Here is a 21,182-nt window from a genome sequence, read left to right on the forward strand (position 1 = left end):
GGGAATTAAACGCACAGTACTTCATTTATGAACTTCTAGATCATTGCATGAGATGCAGAAGTACCAGATTATTTTGTCTTGAACGGCATTGAGCTTCTTGCGAATTGTCATAGCTGCATTCATTCAAACAAATTCTAACTATTCCAGGGCATAACTGATTTGTGCCTTGTAGATGTTGGAAGGTTTTGGTGAGTTAGAAGTAAACCTCTAAGTTATTAATTAGAGTAAGTTACTATCACAAAAGATTGAGGTTTCCCAATGGATCAGGAAAGAAAAGGAACACCTGAATATGGGTGATTGGTAGAGACCAGAAAGTCTCAAATTTTATCCCAAGCTTGCTAATCTTGAGCAATTAGTTTTTATCCCTGGGCTAACAATCAATTTGTTGATTACTATCCATTGAATTTCTCGGAAGTGCATTTTTGGGGAAATCAGGAAGAATAACATTATGGCTAAGATCCTCCTCTACCAATATGCCAGCAAATACATCATGCATATTCATACGCAGAATCACGTGGCAATTTCAAACATAATTCTAACCAGTCTTTGCTCTCCATTGTCCAAGACTGATGCGTTCACCTCCTAAATGTGTGCCGATCACTCCCGCAACTCATTGTTTGAACTTTTCTGTCAGACTTCTGATCAATGCAATATTGATTTGACTTTTTGTAATTATAAATTACTTCCGAAGACATTGTAACTTTTTTACAATTCATACATGGGGATATGGCTTCACTGGCTGAAGTATTTGTTGCCCACCTCTTTGAGAATGTGGTGGTGAGCTGCCTTTTTGAACTGCTTCTGTACGCACTACAACAATGCTGTTACTACAATCAATCATAATCCTTATAATCATAAAATTAAACAACACAACAGGAAGCCATTCCACACACAGCATCAGCACCAGTTTTCAGTAATAGGAACAGTAGTAAACCATTTAACCCATTAAGCCTTCTCCACCTTTTAATTAGATTATGGTTGATCATCCAACTCAATACCACTTTGCCACACTGTCTCCATGTCCCTTGATGTCAGTAGTCTCCAAAGATCTATTGATTTCTATGTTGTGCATGCTCATTAGAGCCTGCTGGAGGAGAGAATTCCAAAGATTTACCATGCACTGAGTATAGAAATCCCTCGTCATGTCAGGCTTAAAAAGCTTATCCCTTATTCTGAGATATTGCCCTGGTTCACAAACATCACTAGGGAAAACATCCTAACCACATCCATCCTGTCATGTCCTGTAAGAATTGTGAATGTTTCAAGGAGATCACCTCTCATTCCTGAAACTCGAGTGAATGTAGATCCGGTCTGCTCAATGTCTCCTCAGAAGCAAATCCCACAATTTCAGGGATTAGCGTCATAGAGATGCACAGCATGGACACCGACCCTTCGGCCCAACTCGTCCATGCTGACCAGATATTCTAACTTTATCTAGTCCCACTTGCTCGCACTTGGCCCACCTCTAATCCCTTCCAATCGTGTATCTATCCAGATGCCTTTCAAACGTTGTAACTGTACCAGCCTCTACCACTTCCTCTGATAGCTCTTTCCAAACATACACCACCCTTGCTTGAAAAAGTTACCTCTTAGGTCCCTTTTAAATCTTTCCCCTCTCACCCTAAACCTATGCCCTCTAGTTCTGGACTGCCCCAACCCAGGGAAAATACCTTTTCTATTTACCCTATCCATGCCCCTCATGATTTTATGAACCTGAATAAGGTCACGCCTCAGTCTCTGATGTTCCAGGGAAAAGAGCCTCTCCCTATTGTTAAATACAACCCTTCAACCCAGGCAACAGCCTTGTAAATCTTTTCTGAACCATTTCAAGTTTCATAACATCCTTCTTATAGGAGGGAGACCAGAATTGCACACAATATGTCAAAAGTGGCCTAACCAATGTCCTGTACAGCCGCCACATGACCTCCCAACTCTGACCAATAAAGGAAAGTGTACCAAATGCCTTCTTCATTATCCTATCCACCTGCGACTCCACTTTCAAGGAACTATGAACTTGCACTCCAAGGCCTCTTTGTTCAGCAACACTCCCCAGGACCTTACCATTAGGTGTATAGGTCCTGCCCTGATTTGCCTTTCCAAAATGCAGCATCTCACATGCCTGTGCTTTTCCAGCACCACACTTTTCGACATCTCACATTTATCTAAATTAAACTCCATCTACCACTCCTCGGCCCATTGGCGCATCTGATCAAGATCGTAGCTACCTTTACTCAATTGTAATACTGCTATATCTGATTCCAGCTTCTCCCCATCAAGTTGCAGGATGAATTGTGTCATATTTTGGTCACTGCCTCCTACTAGTTCCTTCACCTGCAGCCCCCTAAAGTACACCTCAACAACAGCATCAAATCCAGAACTGCCTGTTCCTTGCTGTGGTCTATCACAAGCTGCTCCAAAAATAAAAATTTCATAGACATCCCCCAAATTCCTCTATTTTCCCAGTCCACCTACATATTCAAATTTCTCATGATTACTGTAATAGTGCCTTTCTTTAATGCCTTTTCTGTCTCCTGATTTACTTTCTTCCCCACATCCTGACCACTGCTAGGAGGCCTTTACACAACTTCTTTCAGGGTTATATTTTCTTTGCAATTCCTCAACTCCGCCACACAGATTCTGTATTTTCTAACTCTATGTTGCTTCTTGCTATCAATTTAATTTCATCTTCTACCAACAAGGCAACCCTGCTCTTTCTGCCCATATGCCTGTCCTTTTGGTATAATGAGTACTTTTTATATATATAATTCCCAGCCCCAAACCTTTGCAGTCACGTCTCTGTGTTACCCACAATATCATACCTGCCTGTTTCCTTCTGCACCATAAGTTCACCTTGTTTCATATATTGCATGCACTTAAATACAACACCCTCAGTGCTGCATTGAGAAGGGGGAGCAGTCATAGTTGTCCTGTTTTCTGCTGGCCCTGAAATTAGATTCCTAAGCCTTGTGAATCTCTACTGTACTCCATTTACAGCAAGTTTATTGTTCCTAGATAGGAAGAGCAAAACTGTACGCAATACATGAGTTGCAGGTTGCCAAGGCACGTACAATTTCAGCAAGCATCTTCACTTGTGTACTCAAATCTATTTGTGATCAAGTCCACATACGATTTGCTTTTCTAATAAGTTGTACTCGCATGCCAAGGACACCAGCTTTCCAAGTCGTCACCAATTGAGAAATATTCTGTCTTCCTGTACTTCACACCCTTTCACATTATATTCCAACTGCCATTTTTTGTCCATTTACGTAGCCTATCCAAATCCTTTTGCAGCCTCCTTACATTTTTCTGACAACTTAAATTCCCACCTGGTTGTGTGCATTTAGCGAATTTGGAAATATTACAACTCATCCACAAAGCTAAATCATTGTGAACAACTGTGGCTCAAACACAATTGTGATGCCTCAACTGATAACTGCTTGCCATTTATAGAATGACTGATTTGTACCCACTCTCTAGTTTGTATCTTTTAACCAATTCTCAATCCTTACTAGTACATTACCTCCAATCTCAAACACCCTAACTCTTACTAATCTCCCATAACGAACCTTATTTAAATTCTTCTAACAATCTAAACACACATCCACTGGATCTTCCTTTATTCTTGCAGCCAGTAATATCTGCAAAACTCCAATAGATTTGTCAAATATGACTTCCTTTCATAAATTAATGCCCAATAGTAACATTATTTTTGAAGAGTCCACTTAGATGAACATCCATGCTAATAAAATTTATCCGTGATTTGAATATATATGGATTTGAATATTTTTCCTACCATCTATGTCAAACATACATCTTCCCCCACCTGAAATAACTCCACAGAAGCCAGTATTCCATCACTAAGTCACCCTTTATTTAACCATGGAGAGTCCTTGACACTGATCCAGCTCTCAGAGTGAACAGAATGTCAGGCACTCCTGTTCTTTTTTTTATTTTATTAAACAATTGCAAAACAGTTTACAAAAAACAGTTAACATTTACAGCTGTATACAAAGAAACATCAATTTTACAAGGGAAGGGAGCAGCAAAGCTCGGCCAATTGAGAAATATTCTGTCTTCCTGTACTTCACACCCTTTCACATTATATTCCAAATGCCATTTTTTGTCCATTTACGTAGCCTATCCAAATCCTTTTGCAACTTCCTTACATTTTTCTGACAACTTAAATTCCCACCTGGTTGTGTGCTAAATCATTTATATGGATTGTATAGATTATATACCGTTCAACCAGTTTACAGGGAAATGAGGACAAACCTCAAATCCCAGTTTCAAACATTACAGGACAGCAACAATGACATTTGTACATAAAAAGACAATCCAATTGCATTAAAAAAAAGTGCATACAATACAGACCCAGCAAGCCCCCGTCCCTCCCACCTTTTGGCCACTCTAAGACAGCCCATCCCTAAGCACCTTCCAGCTCTCGGTCCACCCCATGTCCCTTCCAGTTCTTGGTCCGCCCTGACACAACTTTCGACCACCCCTAGGATAGACCGCTCCGGTACCTGCCCGGGGTGTCAGCGGTCAGGACGGCCTACTCACTTTCCGGCTTCACTAACCACCCTCAGCACCTTTCGACCACCTCTAGGACAGCCCGCCCCGGTACTCGCCCAGAGTGACAGCGCCGAGGACGGCCTACCCGCCTTCTGGCTCTCGGTCTGCCGCTATGTATCATTGAGCTCTCACCCACCCCGATGCACCATCTGGCCCGTGGACTACCGTGTACTCCTGTTCTTTTTTTTATTTTATTAAACAAATTACAAAACAGTTTACAAAAAAACAGTTAACATTTACAGCTGTATACAACAGCAATTTTACAAGGGAGAGGAGCAGCAAAGCCAGGCCCCAAACCCTACCGTTCAACCAGTTTACTGGGAATTGAGAACAAACCACAAATCCGAGTTTCAAATATCAAAAGACAGCAACAATGACCTTTATACATAAGACAATCCAGTTACATAAAAAAGTGCAGACAATACAGATCAGCAAGCCCCTGTCCCTCCCACCTTCCGGCCACTCTAAGGCAGCCCTCCCCTACACACCTTCCAGTTCTTGGTCCGCCCTAACACACCTTTCGACCACCTCTGGGGCAGCGTGCCCCGGTACCTGCCCGGGGTGACAGCGCTGAGGATGGCTACCCGCCTTCTGGCTCTCGGTCTGCCGCTATGTACCATTGGGCTGTCACCCACCCCGATGCACCATCTGGCCTGTGGACTACACTGCACTCCTGTTCTTTCTTTTCCTGATTACAATAATTTATGAAACAAATTACAAAACAATTTACAAAAAACAGTTAACATTTACAGCTGTATACAACAGCAATTTTACAAGGGAGAGGAGCAGCAAAGCTAGGCTCCAAACCCTACCGTTCAACCAATTTACAGGGAAATGAGGACAAACCACAAATTCCAGTTTCAAATAATAAAAAGACAGCAACAATGACCTTTATACATAAGACAATCCAGTTACATTTAAAAAAGTGCAGACAATACAGACCCAGCAAGCCCCCGTCCCTCCCACCTTCAGGCCACTCTAAGGCAGCCCGCCCCTACACACCTTCCGGCTCTCGGTCCGCCCCATGCCCCTTCCAGTTCTCGGTCTGCGCTAACACACCTTTCGACCACCTCTGAGGGAGCCCGCCCCGGTACCTGCCCGGGTGACAGTGCTGAGGACGGCTACCCGCCTTCTGGCTCTCGGTCTGCCGCTATGTACCACTGGGCTCTCACCCACCCCAATGCACTATCTGGCCCGTGGACTACTCCTGTTCTTTTTTTTTATTTTATTTTATTAAACAAATTACAAAACAGTTTACCAAAAACAGTTAACATTTACAGCTGTATTTAACAGCAATTTTACAAGGGAGAGGAGCAGCAAAGCCAGGCCCCAAACCCTACCGTTCAACCAGTTTACACAGAGATGAGGACAGACCTCAAATCCCAGTTCCACATATGACAAGACAGTGACAATGACATTTGTACATGAAAAAACTAATCCAGTTACATAAACAGTGCATACAATACAGACCCAGCAAGCCCCCATCACTCCCACCTTCCAACCACTCTAAGGCAGCCCCTACCCAACTTCTGGCTCTCGATCCACCCCATGCCCCTTCCAGTTCTCGGTCCGCCCTGACACACCTTTCGACCACCTCTAGGACAACCCGCCCCGGTACCCGCCCGGGGTAACAGTGCTGAGGACAGCTACCTGCCTACTGGCTCTCGGTCTGCTGCTATGTACCATTGGGCTCTCACCCAACCCAATGCACCATCTGGCCCGTGGACTACTCCTGTTCTTTTTTTAAAAATTTTTTTTTTGTTTTTTTCCTTTTTCTTATTTTTTCCCCAGCACCCATGTTGTGTGTGTGCAGCTGTGAGACACAGTGAGAGACACAAGGTTTACGAATCTTTATTCAATTTCCACCACCAGGAAGATATGAAAACACCTGATTGGCCAGTGACAAACAGTGCCCATCACAAAAGGCAATGCTGTGTGATCAACTACTCCTGTTCTTTTTTTTTTCTTTTTTTTCCCCAGCACCCATGGTGCCTCCTGTTCTTTTTTTTCCTCTTTTTCTTTTTATCCCCCCACACTACCGCCTAACTGCGGTATGCCTCCTGTTCTTTTTTTTGTGACAAACACTGCCCTTCACATCAAAGGGCAGTGACACTCCTGTTTTTTTTTATATTAACCCCCACACTACCACCTAAGTGCGGTAGTGCTTATTTTATCCCCAGCACCCATGGTGTGTGTGTCTGCAGGTATGAGACACAGTGAAAGACACAAAGTGCACGAACCTTTATTCAATTTCCACCACCAGGAAGATAGGAAAACACCTGATTGGCCAGTGACAAGCAGTGCCCATCACAAAAGGCAATGCTGTGTGATCAACTACTCCTGTTCTTTTTTTTTTCTTTTTTGTCAGGAATTTGCCCTCAATTCTGTTGGCTTCTACCTACATAAGTGGACTTTGTCAAATGCCTTCTGGAAGTCCATGTGAACAACATCTATTGACATTATTCCCTGACAACTACCTTAGTCCCCTTTTTTTTTCCTTTTTTTTCCCCCCACACTACCACCTAAGTGCAGTAGTGCTTTTTATATATTTTTTTTTCCCCAGCACCCATGGTGTCTCCTGTTCTTTTTTTTTCCTCTTTTTCTTTTTACCCCCCAACACTACCGCCTAACTGCGGTATGCCTCCTGTTCTTATCTGCCAGCCAAGGCTCTCTGATTGGACCAGATTTACAATCCCAATGAGGGTACTCATGCTCTAGGAGTCCAACTGGCTCACCTCGTTACAATCACTACATTCCTCCCTTTCTTCTTTTGTAGTTCCTCCTGGGGTGTTTTAGCATCGGGTCTAACTCTGCCTCAGGTACAGGCAGTATGTAATGCACAGTAGCTCGCCTCTTACATCCAGAGCTTCTCGGAAGAAATTCATTCTCTTCTTCAGGAGGCAAAGGCATCAAAAAAGTGACATCCGTTGTGTCCATCTCAAACTCCAATACTTCACAGAGAACAAGAACCCATGAGCTCCAGAATAGTCGGAATGGCTATTTTGTTCCCATACTGTTTGCAAGTTTGCAGCTTTCAAATGGTCCATGCGCTTGTTCAGGACTGTCGCAATTGCATGAACTTTATACACCAACGGACCTTACCTCTTATCCATGCAGGGCATTCCTGTGGTTCCTACACCAAACTTGGTCCACTAAAGTAAACTGTCTCTCTAGCTTAGTGGACTCTTGTGTCCTACACTGTGATCCTGATGCCATTTCACCCTCTTCCCCAAGTTCAGGAAAATCAGTTTTAACCCAGTGCAGAGTCTTCGGCCCATTAGAAAAGTCTGCTGCAGCTATCTCTGTAGTTGCATAAGTGATAGTCCTATAATCAAATAGGAACTGGGACGATTTGGTATGTAGTGAAGCTGTAGGCTGTTTCTTAAGTTTGCCTTTGAACTTTGGACTACTCTTTCTGCCAGACTACTTGATGATGAGTAGTATGGAGCTGTCCTTACTTGTCGAATGCCATTCAACTTTAGGAAATATTTGAATTCCCTGCTGATAAATTCACAGTTATCTGTTACCAACACATCCAGGAGTGTGTGTATTGCAAAAGATGGAGAAAGTGAGGTCTGCAGATGCTGGAGATCAGAGCTGAAAATGTGTTGCTGGAAAAGCATCCAGGGAACAGGAGAATCGATGTTTCGGGCATAAGCCCTTCTTCAGGAATGGCTTGATTCCTGAAGAAGGGCTTATGCCCGAAACATCGATTCTCCTGTTCCCTTGATGCTGCCTGACCTGCTGCGCTTTTCCAGCAACACATTTTCAGCTATTGCAAAAGATGCACAATCGTAATCCCCGTGTTTGACGAATGAACTCTATGCACTTCCAGCCACTTGGAGAGGACATCCACAATGACTAAGAACATTGAGCTCATGAAAGGACCTGCATAACTGACATGTAACCAAGTCTGGGGTCTACCTAGCCATTCCCAATAATGTGAGGAAATTGCTGGCGGTAGCCTTTGTCCTTGTTGGCACTCTGGGCACTGCCCCATCAACACACCTACGTCTGCATCCAATACCGTCCCACCAGACAAAACTTCTCAAATCTTCATTTTGGAAACCCCTGGATGACCCTGACAGAGTTCACGCAGTGTGTGGCGGTGACCTTTGCTCGGGCCAATCACTCTTACTCCCCATAATAATATGCCATCCTCTACTATGATCTGATCTCTCCAAATACAAAAAGATTTCAATTCTGGTTGTGACGGCCCTTTGATTTTCCTCATCATCACAAGCTGTTTCAGTTTTGTCAGCACCGGATCTTTCTGCATCCAAGGTATGATATTGTCAGCTATGACTTGAAGTGTATCCAGAAAACTTAAAACCATTAAGGACTCTTGCAGTGCCACATGTGGTGTATCTGCCAGAGGGAAGCGGCTCAACATATCTGCATTTGCTACTTGGCCCCCGATGGTGTTCCAAATTGTAATTATACTCACTTAATATTACAGCCCACTGCTGAATTCAACCTGAACTTATGGGCGCAGGACACTGTCCTCTTTAAGTAGACATAGTAGGGGTTTGTGGTCCAATTTTCTTACACATTTACATTCGTAAAGGCATTGCTGGAACTTCCTGGTTCCAAATATGGCCACCAAACCTTCCTTCTCTATCGTAGCATATTTACGCTCTGCATTAGCCAAAGTCCTGGATGGACACACTATTGAGCATTCCTCTCCCTTGGTCCATCTATGAGTTAATATCATCCCAATGCTGTACAGGGAGGCATTGCATGTTAATACAGGCCTTGCTTGGGATCATAGTGTACCAACACCTTAGAGGGTGATTGCTGTATCTATGCAAATATCTCCAAGGCTGACCCTTTTTTAAAGGTGCCAGGAAGGCCAGTTTATGTAAGAACTTTCCATTATAATTCACCAGACCAAGGAAAGACCTAAACTCCGGTAAAGACATGGAAGCTAGGGCACGTTCAATTGCCCTCACTTTATCTTCCAGTGGGTATAAACTTTGTAATCCAAGTAGGTCCCTTGGGGTGCCTGGAACACGTATTTTTCCTTCCTAAGGTGACGTCCACCTGGCAGAAATGTCTAAGAAATTGTTCCTTATTGGTTTTCCCCTGTTATTAGCATATCATCTAGATAAACGGTGACCTGGGATAGATCTTGTAAAATGTTCTCCATCATTCACGGAAAAATTGCAAAGGATGACGACACGCCAAAGGGCAGTCTTGTACATTGGTATAAACCCTTATGGATATTAATTGCAGCATACTTCTGCGAATCCTCAACTAACCACAATTGCAAGTATGCATGGCTCATGTCCAGCATTGTGAAGGACAGCACCCCTGCCAGCTTTGTAAATAAATGTGAGGGATTGGGTATTTATCCAGCTGTGGAAAGTGGTTTACTGTTTGTTTAAAATTCCCACAAAGGATAACTAAACCATTGAGCTTCAGAATTGGGACGGCCAGTGCTGCAAACTTGACTGGGTCTGATGATTCTGTTGCTTTCCACTCTTCTGATTTCTGCCTCTACTTGTGTCCTTAAGGCAAATGGCACTGGGTGAGCCTTGCAGAATAGTGCATTTGTTTCCTGGTCAACATGCAAAGTGACCTTGGCTCCTTTATTAACTAGACCTTTCTGAAAAAACTTCAGGGTATTTAATTGAGACTTCACTCAGGCAGACATTTTCTAATCGAAAAATATTGACTAGACTAGTTAAATCTTCCTCAACCTATTGCCCCATCAAGCTGGGGCCTGACCCTTTTACTACAATCAATGGAAGTTAAACTAGCTTCTCCTCATAAGAGACTGGAACTGAATTTGTACCCTTAATCTGTAAAGGTTCCCCGGTGTAGTCCTCAGTCTAGCCGAGATCTTGGGCAAATTCAAGAGTGGGAGTGTGGAGCAAATTTTCATCATCCATCATAGAATCCCTACACTGTGGAAACCGGCCATTTGTCCCAATAAGTCCATACCGACCCTCCAAAGAGTAACCCGCTCAGACCAATTCCCCTAACCTATACTCTGTGTTTACTCCTGACTAAAGCACCTAACCTATATATCCCTGAAACTATAGGCATGGCCACTTCACCTGACCTGTACATCTTTGGATTGTGGGAGGAATCCGGAGCACCCAGAGGAAACACACATAGACAGCAGGGGAACACACAAACTCCACAAAGACAGTCGCCCAAGGCAGGAATCAATCCCAAGTCCCTAGTACTATAAGGCAGCAGTGCTAACTACTGAGCCACCAGGCTGCCCACCAAACACTCATTTTGTTGAAGACTGGTTGTGTGATCACTGAAATGGCAGCGCTAGTATTGATCTCCATTGGAACTGGGTGACCACCTAACCAGATGTTTATTTTGATTAATTCTGGATTTGGATGTTGTTAAACAATTTAACTGCTCCAAACCAGGTCCAAACTCTCCTGGACACCATCTACGCGTTCTCTTATTCAGTTTAGGTCGAATGGAACTTTTTTTTTGGCTGTCTCGAGTTCGCACACTGGCAGCAACTACAATGGCTTGCCAGCCAATGTCCTGATGAAAATTTTAACCATATGCCTGAGGCTTGGCTTTGTTGTGGGGTTCTGGCCTAGAGTCGCTCTGTTCAGGATATGTCCTGAGTGAGGCTATGAGATTACCTTCACTCAAGTGGTGTTCCTCAAGCTCAGTTGGACTGATAAGGATGTCCACTTCCATCGGAATATCCTGTAACTCACTTGCTCCATTTGCCGCATTTTACAATGACAAAGCTAATTGTAGTGTCTGCTTGAAGTCCAGTTGGGCTTCAGCTATTAGGTGTTTTTGCATGGTTACATCATTAATCGCACTCTCACCACCACTGAAAAAATTCCACAGACGCCAGTATCTCATCATCAAGTCACCCTTCATTTACACATGGAGAATCCTCGACACTGATCCAACTCCCTCATAGCGAACAGGATGCCTGACACCCCTATGTTTTTTTTATTTTTGACACTTTTTTTTATTGACACTCCTACTCTTTTCTGTCAGCCAGGTCTCCCTGATTGGACCGATTAACTGCCCCAATTAAGAAACTTATATTCTATAATGTCCAGCTGGCTGACCTTGTTATAATCACTATATCTCCCTTCTTAAATAGTGGGGTTACATTTGCTCCTTTCCAGTCTGCAGGAACCTTTCCAAAATCTATATAATTCTGAAAAATAATCACCCATGATTCATTAACTCTATAGCCATCTCTTTAAACACTCTTGGATGTAGCTTATCTGGTCCAGGGAATTTACTAACATTCAAACCAGTCAGCTGTTCGAGGACTACTCTTTACTAAGATTAATTTCTTTCAATTCCTCAGTTTCATGGTTGCCTTGCATTTATTAGAGATTTTCTTAATCTTCCATGAAGACAGGGACAAAGTAATTGTTTGGCATAGCCATTTCTCTGTTCTCCACTATAAATTCTCCTGTCTTTATATTTGTCTTAGTTAACATTTTCTTTTTATATACCTAAAGTTTCCAGGCCACCTTTGTGTTTCTCGTTAGCTTACATTCATATATTCGTTTCCCTTTCTTTATCAGTTCCTTGGGAATCGTTTGTTGGGACCTAAATTACTCCCAAACTTCAGGTTTACTACTTTCTCTGACATCCTTGAAAAGCACTTCTTTTGTTCTACTGCAAAGGTTAGCCATTGGAACAGGAGTAATTCAGCCCCTTGAATTTTCTCTGTCATTTTAGATCATGCCTGATCATCTACGTCAAAGCCATATTTTTGTGCTATCCCCATATCCACTGAAGTCATTAGTAATGAAAATCTATCAATCTCTGTCTTGAAGTTTATTTAGTGGCTCAACCTCCGCAGCCCTCAGGGATAATTACTTTCAAAGAGTCACTATCCTCTGAGTCAGCATCCTACTAATCTCCATCATAAACAGCCTGCCTTTTATTTTGAGACTGTGATCATCGGTTCTAGACTCCACTGCCAGGGGAAACATCCTTCCTGCATCCTCTCTGTTTATCCCTTAAGTTTCTATGAGATTGTACGTCAATGGTTTATTCATCTTTCTCAATGAGTGTTTGTGCCTTTGAAAAATGCATATCTGTTGAAGACTATGTAGTTACTTCTTTAAACGCTACCATTCTCTGTCAACATCAAATCTTTTAGTGTACTTTCCCAATCCACCTTGACAAACTTTCTCCTCATACTTTCAAAGATTCCCCTTTTCAGATTGTAAGACCTAGGTCAAGAATAAACACAATCAACCTTCATATGAAATTCTACCATATAATGGTGACAATTTCCCAAAGCTTCTTTATGCAAGTTATTAATTAGTTCTTTCTAATTACACAATACTAAATCTAAAGTAGCTCGATCCTTAGTTATTGCCTCAGAACCCTTTTGTACACATTTCAATGCTGTATCTTATAGTATTAGCACTGGTTAGGTTTCTCCAAACTATATGTAAATTCATGTCACCAATTATTTCTGTACAACCCACATTACTTGGATCTTCAATTGCCTCATTTATTTTATTTCCAAGATTACCACTACTGTTTGGTGGCCTATAAATAACCAATGTTTGCTGCCCCTTGCTATTTCCTAAATCCATCTAGATCAATTCTAGATCTTAAACCTTCAATCTAATATCACCTTTCAAGAGCGTACTGATCTCGTTCCTTATGAAGAGCACTACCCTGCCCCTCTTTTTGTATATATCTTCCTAAATAACAAACATTTTAGGATACAAAGGAAGCTCGATTATCCAAATTTTGAATTATACAAACAAGATCGCAAGATCCCCCTGCTTGGCTAAACTGTGTTATCTGGCATTCAATTATCTGAACAAAATACTCCCCTCCCGTATCGTTCAGATAATCAAGGTTCCTCTGTATTCAGTTTACAATTGCACTTGCCCTGTAGCTGCATCTCTGCGCTGGCAATTTCAATAACCGTATCTTAATTTGTGTCTTCAAATAATCAACCTTGCTGTCAATGCTGCATGCATTCAGATACAATGTCTTTAATTCTGCCCTCTAACCTCATTCTGCATTCTGATGCAATTTGATGTTTGCTTTTGATTTGTCGGTTTTCTAATTTCACCAATTACATTTCTACTTAGCGTTACCAGTTTTGCTTCTCTTCAGTCCAAGGGATTCCCTCCCTGGTTCCTCTCCGCTTGCATATCCATTTTAAACCTTGCCAATAGCAGTAGCAAATCTCCTTGCAAAGATATTATTCTCAATCCTAAGTGCACCCCATACACTGCGTCAGGGTTCCAAGTGCCCCAAAACCAATCCAACACCTCAGAAATTATGTACTCCAGCCTACACTAATTCTCCAATCATGTTTTCTGTTGCTTATTTCTCCTGCTTCTATGCTCACTAGCACATGGGACTTAGAATAATCCTGAGAATACTTTTATTGTGGTCCTGCTGTGTAATCTCTTCTTATTTCCATAAAATTTGCTTTCAGGACGTCATCCTCCTCTCTATACTGCTGGTACCAACATGAGCCATGGTCTCTTGCTGCCCACCCTCTCCCAGAAAAAGAAGGTCCTGCAGACATTCTGTGACATTCTTGACCCTGCTGCCAGGTAGGCAATATATCATCCTATGACATGTACACGGCCGTAGAAATACCTGTCTTTTCCCTAACTATTGAAACTCTTATTACCACTGCTCTTTCACTTTTCTTCCTTCTCTCCTGTGTATCTGAGCCATCCAAGGACTTGGCTGTGACTGTACTACTCCAACCATATCCAAAACAAAAAAAAATTATCAAACGATTAGTCGCATTCCATCCAAAAGATCTGTAATTTTCCACTGAGTATTAAGCAGTTTCTTTTGAAAGTTATTACTGATTCTGCATTCTAAATTATAATTTTCTTTCCTCACGTCACCCATAGCTAATTACTCTTTCAAAATGCTTCACGATTTTGAACACCTTGACCAAATGTCCTTTCTCCTGCAAGGTAAACAACACCTCTCTATGCAGTTTCATTTTTCATCATTGGTGCCGTTATTGCACTCCTTCACACCATTCCCAAATTGTGGTATCCAGAATTGGCACAACACTTCTATTGGAGCTAACCAGTGTCTCATGAAATTTCAGCATAACTTTCTTTTTTTTGCACTCTGTGCCTTAAAGGAATGAATATGCTTTTTAACTGGCTTCTCATCTTATTCTGCCACAAGCAATCTCATTAAAATTAAGCAACAGTTTATATTGTGTCTCCTCACATATCCACCAAAATGAATCACTTCACATTTCTCTGTTAAGTTTCCACATTTTTTATTTCATCAGTTAGTCCATAGCTGCCTGAAGTGTAATACTATTCTCCACACAGTTTACTATATTTTCAAGTGTCATGCCATCTACAATCTTTGAAATTACACATGTCCAGGTCCAGGAGAAATAAACGCTCACCACAATCAGTTGCTTTCTCCCCTTAAGCAATATTGCATCCACGCAACCACTGCCTCTTTAATCGCAAAGTATTTAATTTTGCTATCAAATCTCTTTTAAAATCCATACACATATCGATTGCACTGCCCTCAATCACCATTCTATCATTTCAAGCTCATCAAACAAAATTTAGCTCTGCTGGATTTCATTTATTAACCAATATTGTTCCAAACACAAGTTAATTTTGTTTCAGATTAATGTCTCTAAAATGCTCCCCATTACAATTTCTAGGCAGACTGGCCTTTAAATGTTAGTTTTAATATCTCTACTTTTTTTAAGAAACAGGTTTGTAATATTTGCAATCTTTCAGAGCTCTTGCTCCATTCTCTTCTATAATTGGAAGACTGTGGTCAGAAAATCCTTGGTCTCTACTATTACTTCCTTCAATAACCTAGGATGCAAACTCTTCAGATTGGATGTTTTATTCTACACTGAATGCTGACAATTTTCTTCAGATATTTCTCTTTATTTATTTTAAACACTAGCCACATTTCTCTTCTACCTTCTCCTTTACTCTGACAATGGTAGAAATCTTTTTAGTGTAAATAGTTGCAAAGTACTCATTTTGCACCTCAGCTATGCCCTTTATCTTCTTTTTGATCACAAATCATCTCTGTTCTCCTCCGAATACCCTTGGACTACTTATATTTTATATACTTTTGACCTACCTGTAATCTTTGAAAGAACTGATCATACTGTTTTTCTTGAATGTCTCTCCTCAGTTAGCCAGGCCTTGGCCAGTTTGATTCTATTTAACCAGTCACAGCTACAGAATCATCTTAAATGGTTTATTTTCCAATTCTCACTGTTACGTGTTAAGTCCCTCATAAATTTACATTTGACCCATTCCTAATTTTGTTCTATGTCATCCAAAAGCATATCAGATTCCGTTATGTATACCGTTGATGCTCATCACTTCTTTTTAATGTTTCCATCCCATTTAATTTTGTTAAGCTGCTTTTCCAGCGTCTAGTATGGGACAAGACGTTCTCTCCAAGTAAATAAGGTCCAAAAGTCTACAACCAAAGTTACTGTCTTCAGTCCCTGCTACAACCTCTGGTCCCTAGGCAATTTTAATGTTCTACCTGACTGAGCTATATTGTCTTCATCACAAAGACTGCCTACTTCTAGATCATTGATATCACCCAACTCCAGCTTTGCCTCTGCATTGAGACTTTTTTGGTCATGCATTACCTAAAAAGGAAGAATATGCAGGATTATAGGAACAAGGCAACAGAATAGCACTTGGTGAAACACCCATTCAGAAAAAGTGATGCAGACACAATGGGCTCAATGTAATAACTGCAATGTGACAATTCTATAATTTTAAAATTCCTCGTCCAGGTGTGCAATCTTTTTATTGGCTTGTGAATGCTTCCAGCTCTACAATTCTCCATAAGTCCCATGTTCCTCCTATTCTGGCTTTTATATTTCCCCAGTTTTGTTCTCCCATGTTTAAACAGCTGTTTCTTCAGTGGTCTTAGTACGATTTTGAAATCCCTTTTTAATTCCAACCTTAAGATGTCTTTTAAAAAGGTTTTCTGTCACCTATGCCAGTATCTCCTTATGTACCTTGCTATCACTGTTTGTCCTATAATGCTCGTCTTCAGCTTTTCGGCAATTTTACTGTTAAAGATGTTATATTAATGCCAATACAAAGAAAAAAAAACAAATCTAATCAACACATAAACACGTCCATTTTAATGAATGAGTAAATATTGACTTAACATTGTTAAAATTCACTTTCATACATTGAAAAAAATCAAGGCTGCAAAACTCGCACCTATTTAGCAACTCACCAATATCTGTGCAACCTGGAGTTTCCAAACACTCTGCAACATGCCACCGGGGGGTTTCTATCAGCAATAAGGAGAAGGGCATTTGACAGATTGGACAGTAGCCGTCATGGGCAGGCTTGGCCTTTGTGGGGATTGATTTGCCCTCGGAGGCATTAGGGAATTCAACCTTGGACAATGGTCTGCGTGCGGCTTGCTGTGGAGATGACTTGCTGGCATTTGATGCAGGAGAGGGCATTTCCTGACCAGGGGCTGCCCTCATGCCTCTCGGCGATTGATCAATGGACACCCTTTGAGAGTGGCGCTGTGATCTGTCTCCTTTAACCCGGCTCCTCAGCCGGGCAGACTTGCCCCCGCCTGCATGAGCACAGGGAGGACTACTGCCGGCATCTGTGATATTTGCAGGCCGCCTCCGTTTCCCGACGGACTGATAGCCCCAGATAGCCGCTTCATCGGCGCTCATAGCGCAGCCGCGAGCGGGAAAGGAACGCCGAGCCGTTAAAACCCAGTGCTCGAGCTCCCCAAACCCTCCAACTCAGATCCGCAAATTCGACACCATTTCTCGCCGCAATTCAGCAACAACGAAAACAACAAAAAAAATTGGGTTATGTTTGAGTTACGGTATGCATTTATGGCAAATGTACAGACGCATATGATTTTAAACACAATTAAAGTTTAAGTGATGCGCGAGTAGCGTAGCGAATGTGGTGATCGGCGCCACTGTTCTTGACTTGCAGTCTGCACGGTCGTTGCTATGGCGGGTGTCTCTGGAGCTCAGGCTCAACTGGAAGCCGCACTACTGGAAGCTGCTGGCCAAGTCCAGAAAGAACAGCTCATCCTTCAATATCTTGGAAAGATAGATGGTGGGGAGACCGAATTAAAAGCCCCTGAGTTTGCTGAAGGTAAAAAGTTCCCCTCTTTCCCCAGGACATCACAAAGGAAGGAAGCGATGAATCGGGCTTGCTGGTTTTTAAGAGGGTCGCCCTGGACCTGAATTGGAACTTAAGTCACAATCGTCTGGCAGTGTAGTTTTCATATACTGGAGTCACAGATGGGAAAGAAAAAAATAGAAAAACTCATTTATTTTTCTTTAAAAGTATACTGGGCTTCCGTGTTGAAAGTTTCCGTAAAGTTCTTTGCAAGTTATCATGTTCCTGTCTGACATCAGACTAATTGAAATAAAATCTGTACGTCTTTGCATATGTCTGTATAGACTTAAATTCATGGTCAGGAAACATTAAAAGTAACATATCATCCATGAATACCCTTCGTTATTGCGAGATAATATGTTGCCTTTAAGGTTTCCTGTTCACCCAATGTCTCCGTGTATCTGTACAGACTAAAAAGACGCACTGTTCCTTCTGCGCTTAGTCGTAAAATATTACGCGCTGTATCTCTCGTCTTGTCCATTAACACTACATAACCTCTTCCTGTAAATGTGTCTGCGCAAAATGTGATAGCAGCATCAGTCGTCTGGTGCTTTGCGCAAAAGCTGCAAGTATCTGTTCCATATCACCCCCATGAGGGAGAGGGAAGAGACACCGAATAACAAATTGTAGAATTGACCTTAAAGGTGAAACGTCACTAAACGGGGCGAGGAGGTTTTTCTGGGAATTTAGCTGTAGTTTCATTTTATCTTAACTTCAATAAAGTATAAATTACTCTATGTGCAAGTACTGTACTAATTGGCTTATTGTAGTATCTGACTTCATTTTAACCTGTTTAAAAAGTCAGAAAATAACACTTTCTTGTTTTTCCACACATTCGGCTGATGAGTCCAATTATATGTTACTCTGGCACAATTGCAAGAATGCCAAATTTCAAAGATCACAATAATTTATAGTACACAAAAATGAGTGCTGACTGATTAGCAAATTAACTCCTGAGTCATTGCCAAAATGAAAGCAACGTGATTAGAATAGATTCCCTCCAGTGTGGAAACAGACCCTTCGGCCCAACAAGTCCACACCGGCCCTCCGAACAGTAACCCACCTAAACCCATTTCCCTCTGACTATGGGCAATTGAACATGGCCAATTCACCTGACCTACACATCTTTGGACTGTGGGAGGAAACCCACGCAGACACTGGGAGAATGTGCAAACTCCACACAGACAATTGCCCAAGGCAGCATTTGAACCTGTGACCCTGGTGCTGCGAGGCAGCAGTGCAAGCCACTGTGCCACCCCCATGAACTATTGGCTCTCTGAGTCTCTGGATGGCTTTGACTCTGGTCTTGAGACTCTGGCTTTGGCTTTAGTTGCATATTGGACAGACCCCCTAACAACTAATTGTGCCGGTGTCATCTAGCCCACTTTTCCTCCATCAAACATTTTCCCAAGCCTAGACTCCAGCATTCCCTCTAATCTTATTTCCAGCTGCATAGATCTCTGAGAAGTGTGTGCAGTAGTGACTTCCATCAATGCCATAATAAGTACATTGAGTGCTGTCCACGGAACCTTGGAGCAGCTGTGCAAGGGGAAACATTGCTGAATACCCTAAAATCCAAGCCCTTCCCTCCACCATTTGCTAAAACTTAAGTGACAGAGGTTCCCATTCTTGCTCCCTATAACAACTTTACCCCACTGGGGGAGCATTCAAGTGTGATGCAACCACACCTCAAACCTTGTTCAGGTGCACAATAAATAGAGGCAATTCTTGGAAGAGGTTTTGAGGACTCATCCACTTCATAAACAGACACTGCATGCCATAATTAAAGTCAGATATCTGATGAAGAAAAATGTCATCAGAGTGTATCACCTTTGAGAAGGCCCAGTGGAAAGGTATAATTGCAGAATCTGAAGACGGACAGTCATTATCCAGGTTTGGAGGCTCCAAAGTATTAGGTGGTTCCTTGGAATTTGTAGTCCCCTCACTGACTCCGTATAACATTTCTAATCTTATCTCCTGCCATATTCTTTTTACTCTAATAATTGTTCTTGCCTCTAGTGAACATATACACTATTTTTGTCAAAGCTAGCCGAGTCAAAGCGCGGTCTGAATAGCATGTTGTATAGCCTGTAACGATACTATGGCTTTAAGAGGTGAATTTCATCTTTTTTTTTAATGAAGAAAGGTTGAGCTAGAGATGCCAATAAGTCTATTTGGCCACTAAAGTAAAAGGTTTGTGAAGCCTTGGGTTTTTTAAAAACGTTGGAACAATAGAAGCAACCTAAATGGGTGGGGTCAAGCACCTACAGAACCAGTATTTTTAGTTTTAGTTCTTCAGTAGCAGTTGCTGAGGTCTTGAAGCTGGGTTTGGAAGCTGCAGTACATCTCTCCCTGCCACTTTCTCTCAGTTTTCTTTTGATGTTTTCCCCTTGAACTGGAGAATTGCATGTCAGATAATCTATTTTACTGAATTTGCCTTTGCCTAGGGTGTGTTATAGGTCTCTCTCGGTCTCTCTCTCTCTCATCCAGTCCATTTATTTTGTACAACTTATTTCCTCATGTTATCTTTGATTCTTTCGTCAACTATCCTAAGTCAGTGTTCTTTGGTTCTTAGTCTTTCCACCAAGGGAAATATGTCCCTCTCAATTGTTTCTGACACCATGTGATGTGCACACTTTCAAATCTCCTGTCAACCTTTTGTTAAGGAAAGCAGCCCCTGAAATTGGACATAATTTTCCAGTTCAAATCCAAGCAATGATTTATCTTTTTAAAAAAGTATATTAACGTAAATCTTCAAGTATTCTGAGCATGGAAATCTGGACATGTTTGTATTGCACATCAGAACCCTGGTAAAGTTCTGATGTTTGCACATACATTGATTGCCTACAATATTTAAACTTATATGTGACTGATTTGTGTACTGTGGACCCTCTGTAAAAGTCTCCAATGTTGAATTAAGTGTCAGATACTTGGGTAAGGTAACCAAGACTTAACTGCCAACTGACCCTGGAAATGTTAAGCTGATTTATTAGCTGGTCTACTTTTGTCACTCATAACTGATCTGAGCATCAAAACTGACTCCCTTGACCATTATTATTTGTCATATGAAAAGTAGCAGTGGTCCTAAGGTCGTCTTCTGGGAACGCCACTTTTTGTTTCTCTCATCTGAAATATAGCTATTCACTACAAATCTCAGCTTTTGTTCTTTAACTGTTGGGAATTCTACATTTATGCTTAAGGACTATAAGGAACTAGAATACAGAACTATAAGGGCAATCTAAATTAAAATGTTTTACCAAAGCGAGTCACTTTGTTTTTGGAAATGAAAGTCAAATGTGCCATGTGAGCTATGTCTCATCTGCAATTATAATTAATCTTTAAGAGAGACAAGGTATAAGATCTATTGCTTAATTGCTGGACAAACTTGTTTCGGAAGAAATGGGGCCTACATGCTGTTGGGTCCCTAGCAACACTAGCAATTTCAGTTTTTAAGAACATGTT

General features: G+C 41.7%; 2 protein-coding genes across 3 annotated transcripts in view; one reads left to right on the forward strand and one right to left on the reverse strand.

Annotated features, from left to right (window-relative positions):
- dclre1a (DNA cross-link repair 1A (PSO2 homolog, S. cerevisiae)) overlaps positions 1-17,339 on the reverse strand; it is a 76,213-nt gene extending 58,874 nt beyond the window's left edge. The window contains exon 1 of the mRNA XM_043712784.1: positions 16,795-17,339. Within this exon, the coding sequence (XP_043568719.1) occupies positions 16,795-17,254 (460 nt within the window). The 5' untranslated portion in view covers positions 17,255-17,339. The remainder of the gene's footprint in view (positions 1-16,794) is intronic.
- nhlrc2 (NHL repeat containing 2) overlaps positions 17,233-21,182 on the forward strand; it is a 91,476-nt gene continuing 87,526 nt past the window's right edge. The window contains exons 1-2 of one of the 2 annotated variants that reach the window (XM_043712794.1): positions 17,233-17,412; positions 17,529-17,693. In XM_043712794.1, coding sequence (XP_043568729.1) covers positions 17,546-17,693 — 148 coding nt within the window. In that variant the 5' untranslated portion in view covers positions 17,233-17,412; positions 17,529-17,545. Of the gene's footprint in view, positions 17,413-17,449; positions 17,694-21,182 lie in introns of those variants that run through there. The other variant, XM_043712792.1, reaches the window with a different exon arrangement.

Source organism: Chiloscyllium plagiosum, chromosome 22, assembly GCF_004010195.1.
Source record: "Chiloscyllium plagiosum isolate BGI_BamShark_2017 chromosome 22, ASM401019v2, whole genome shotgun sequence".
Taxonomy (NCBI): domain Eukaryota; kingdom Metazoa; phylum Chordata; class Chondrichthyes; order Orectolobiformes; family Hemiscylliidae; genus Chiloscyllium; species Chiloscyllium plagiosum.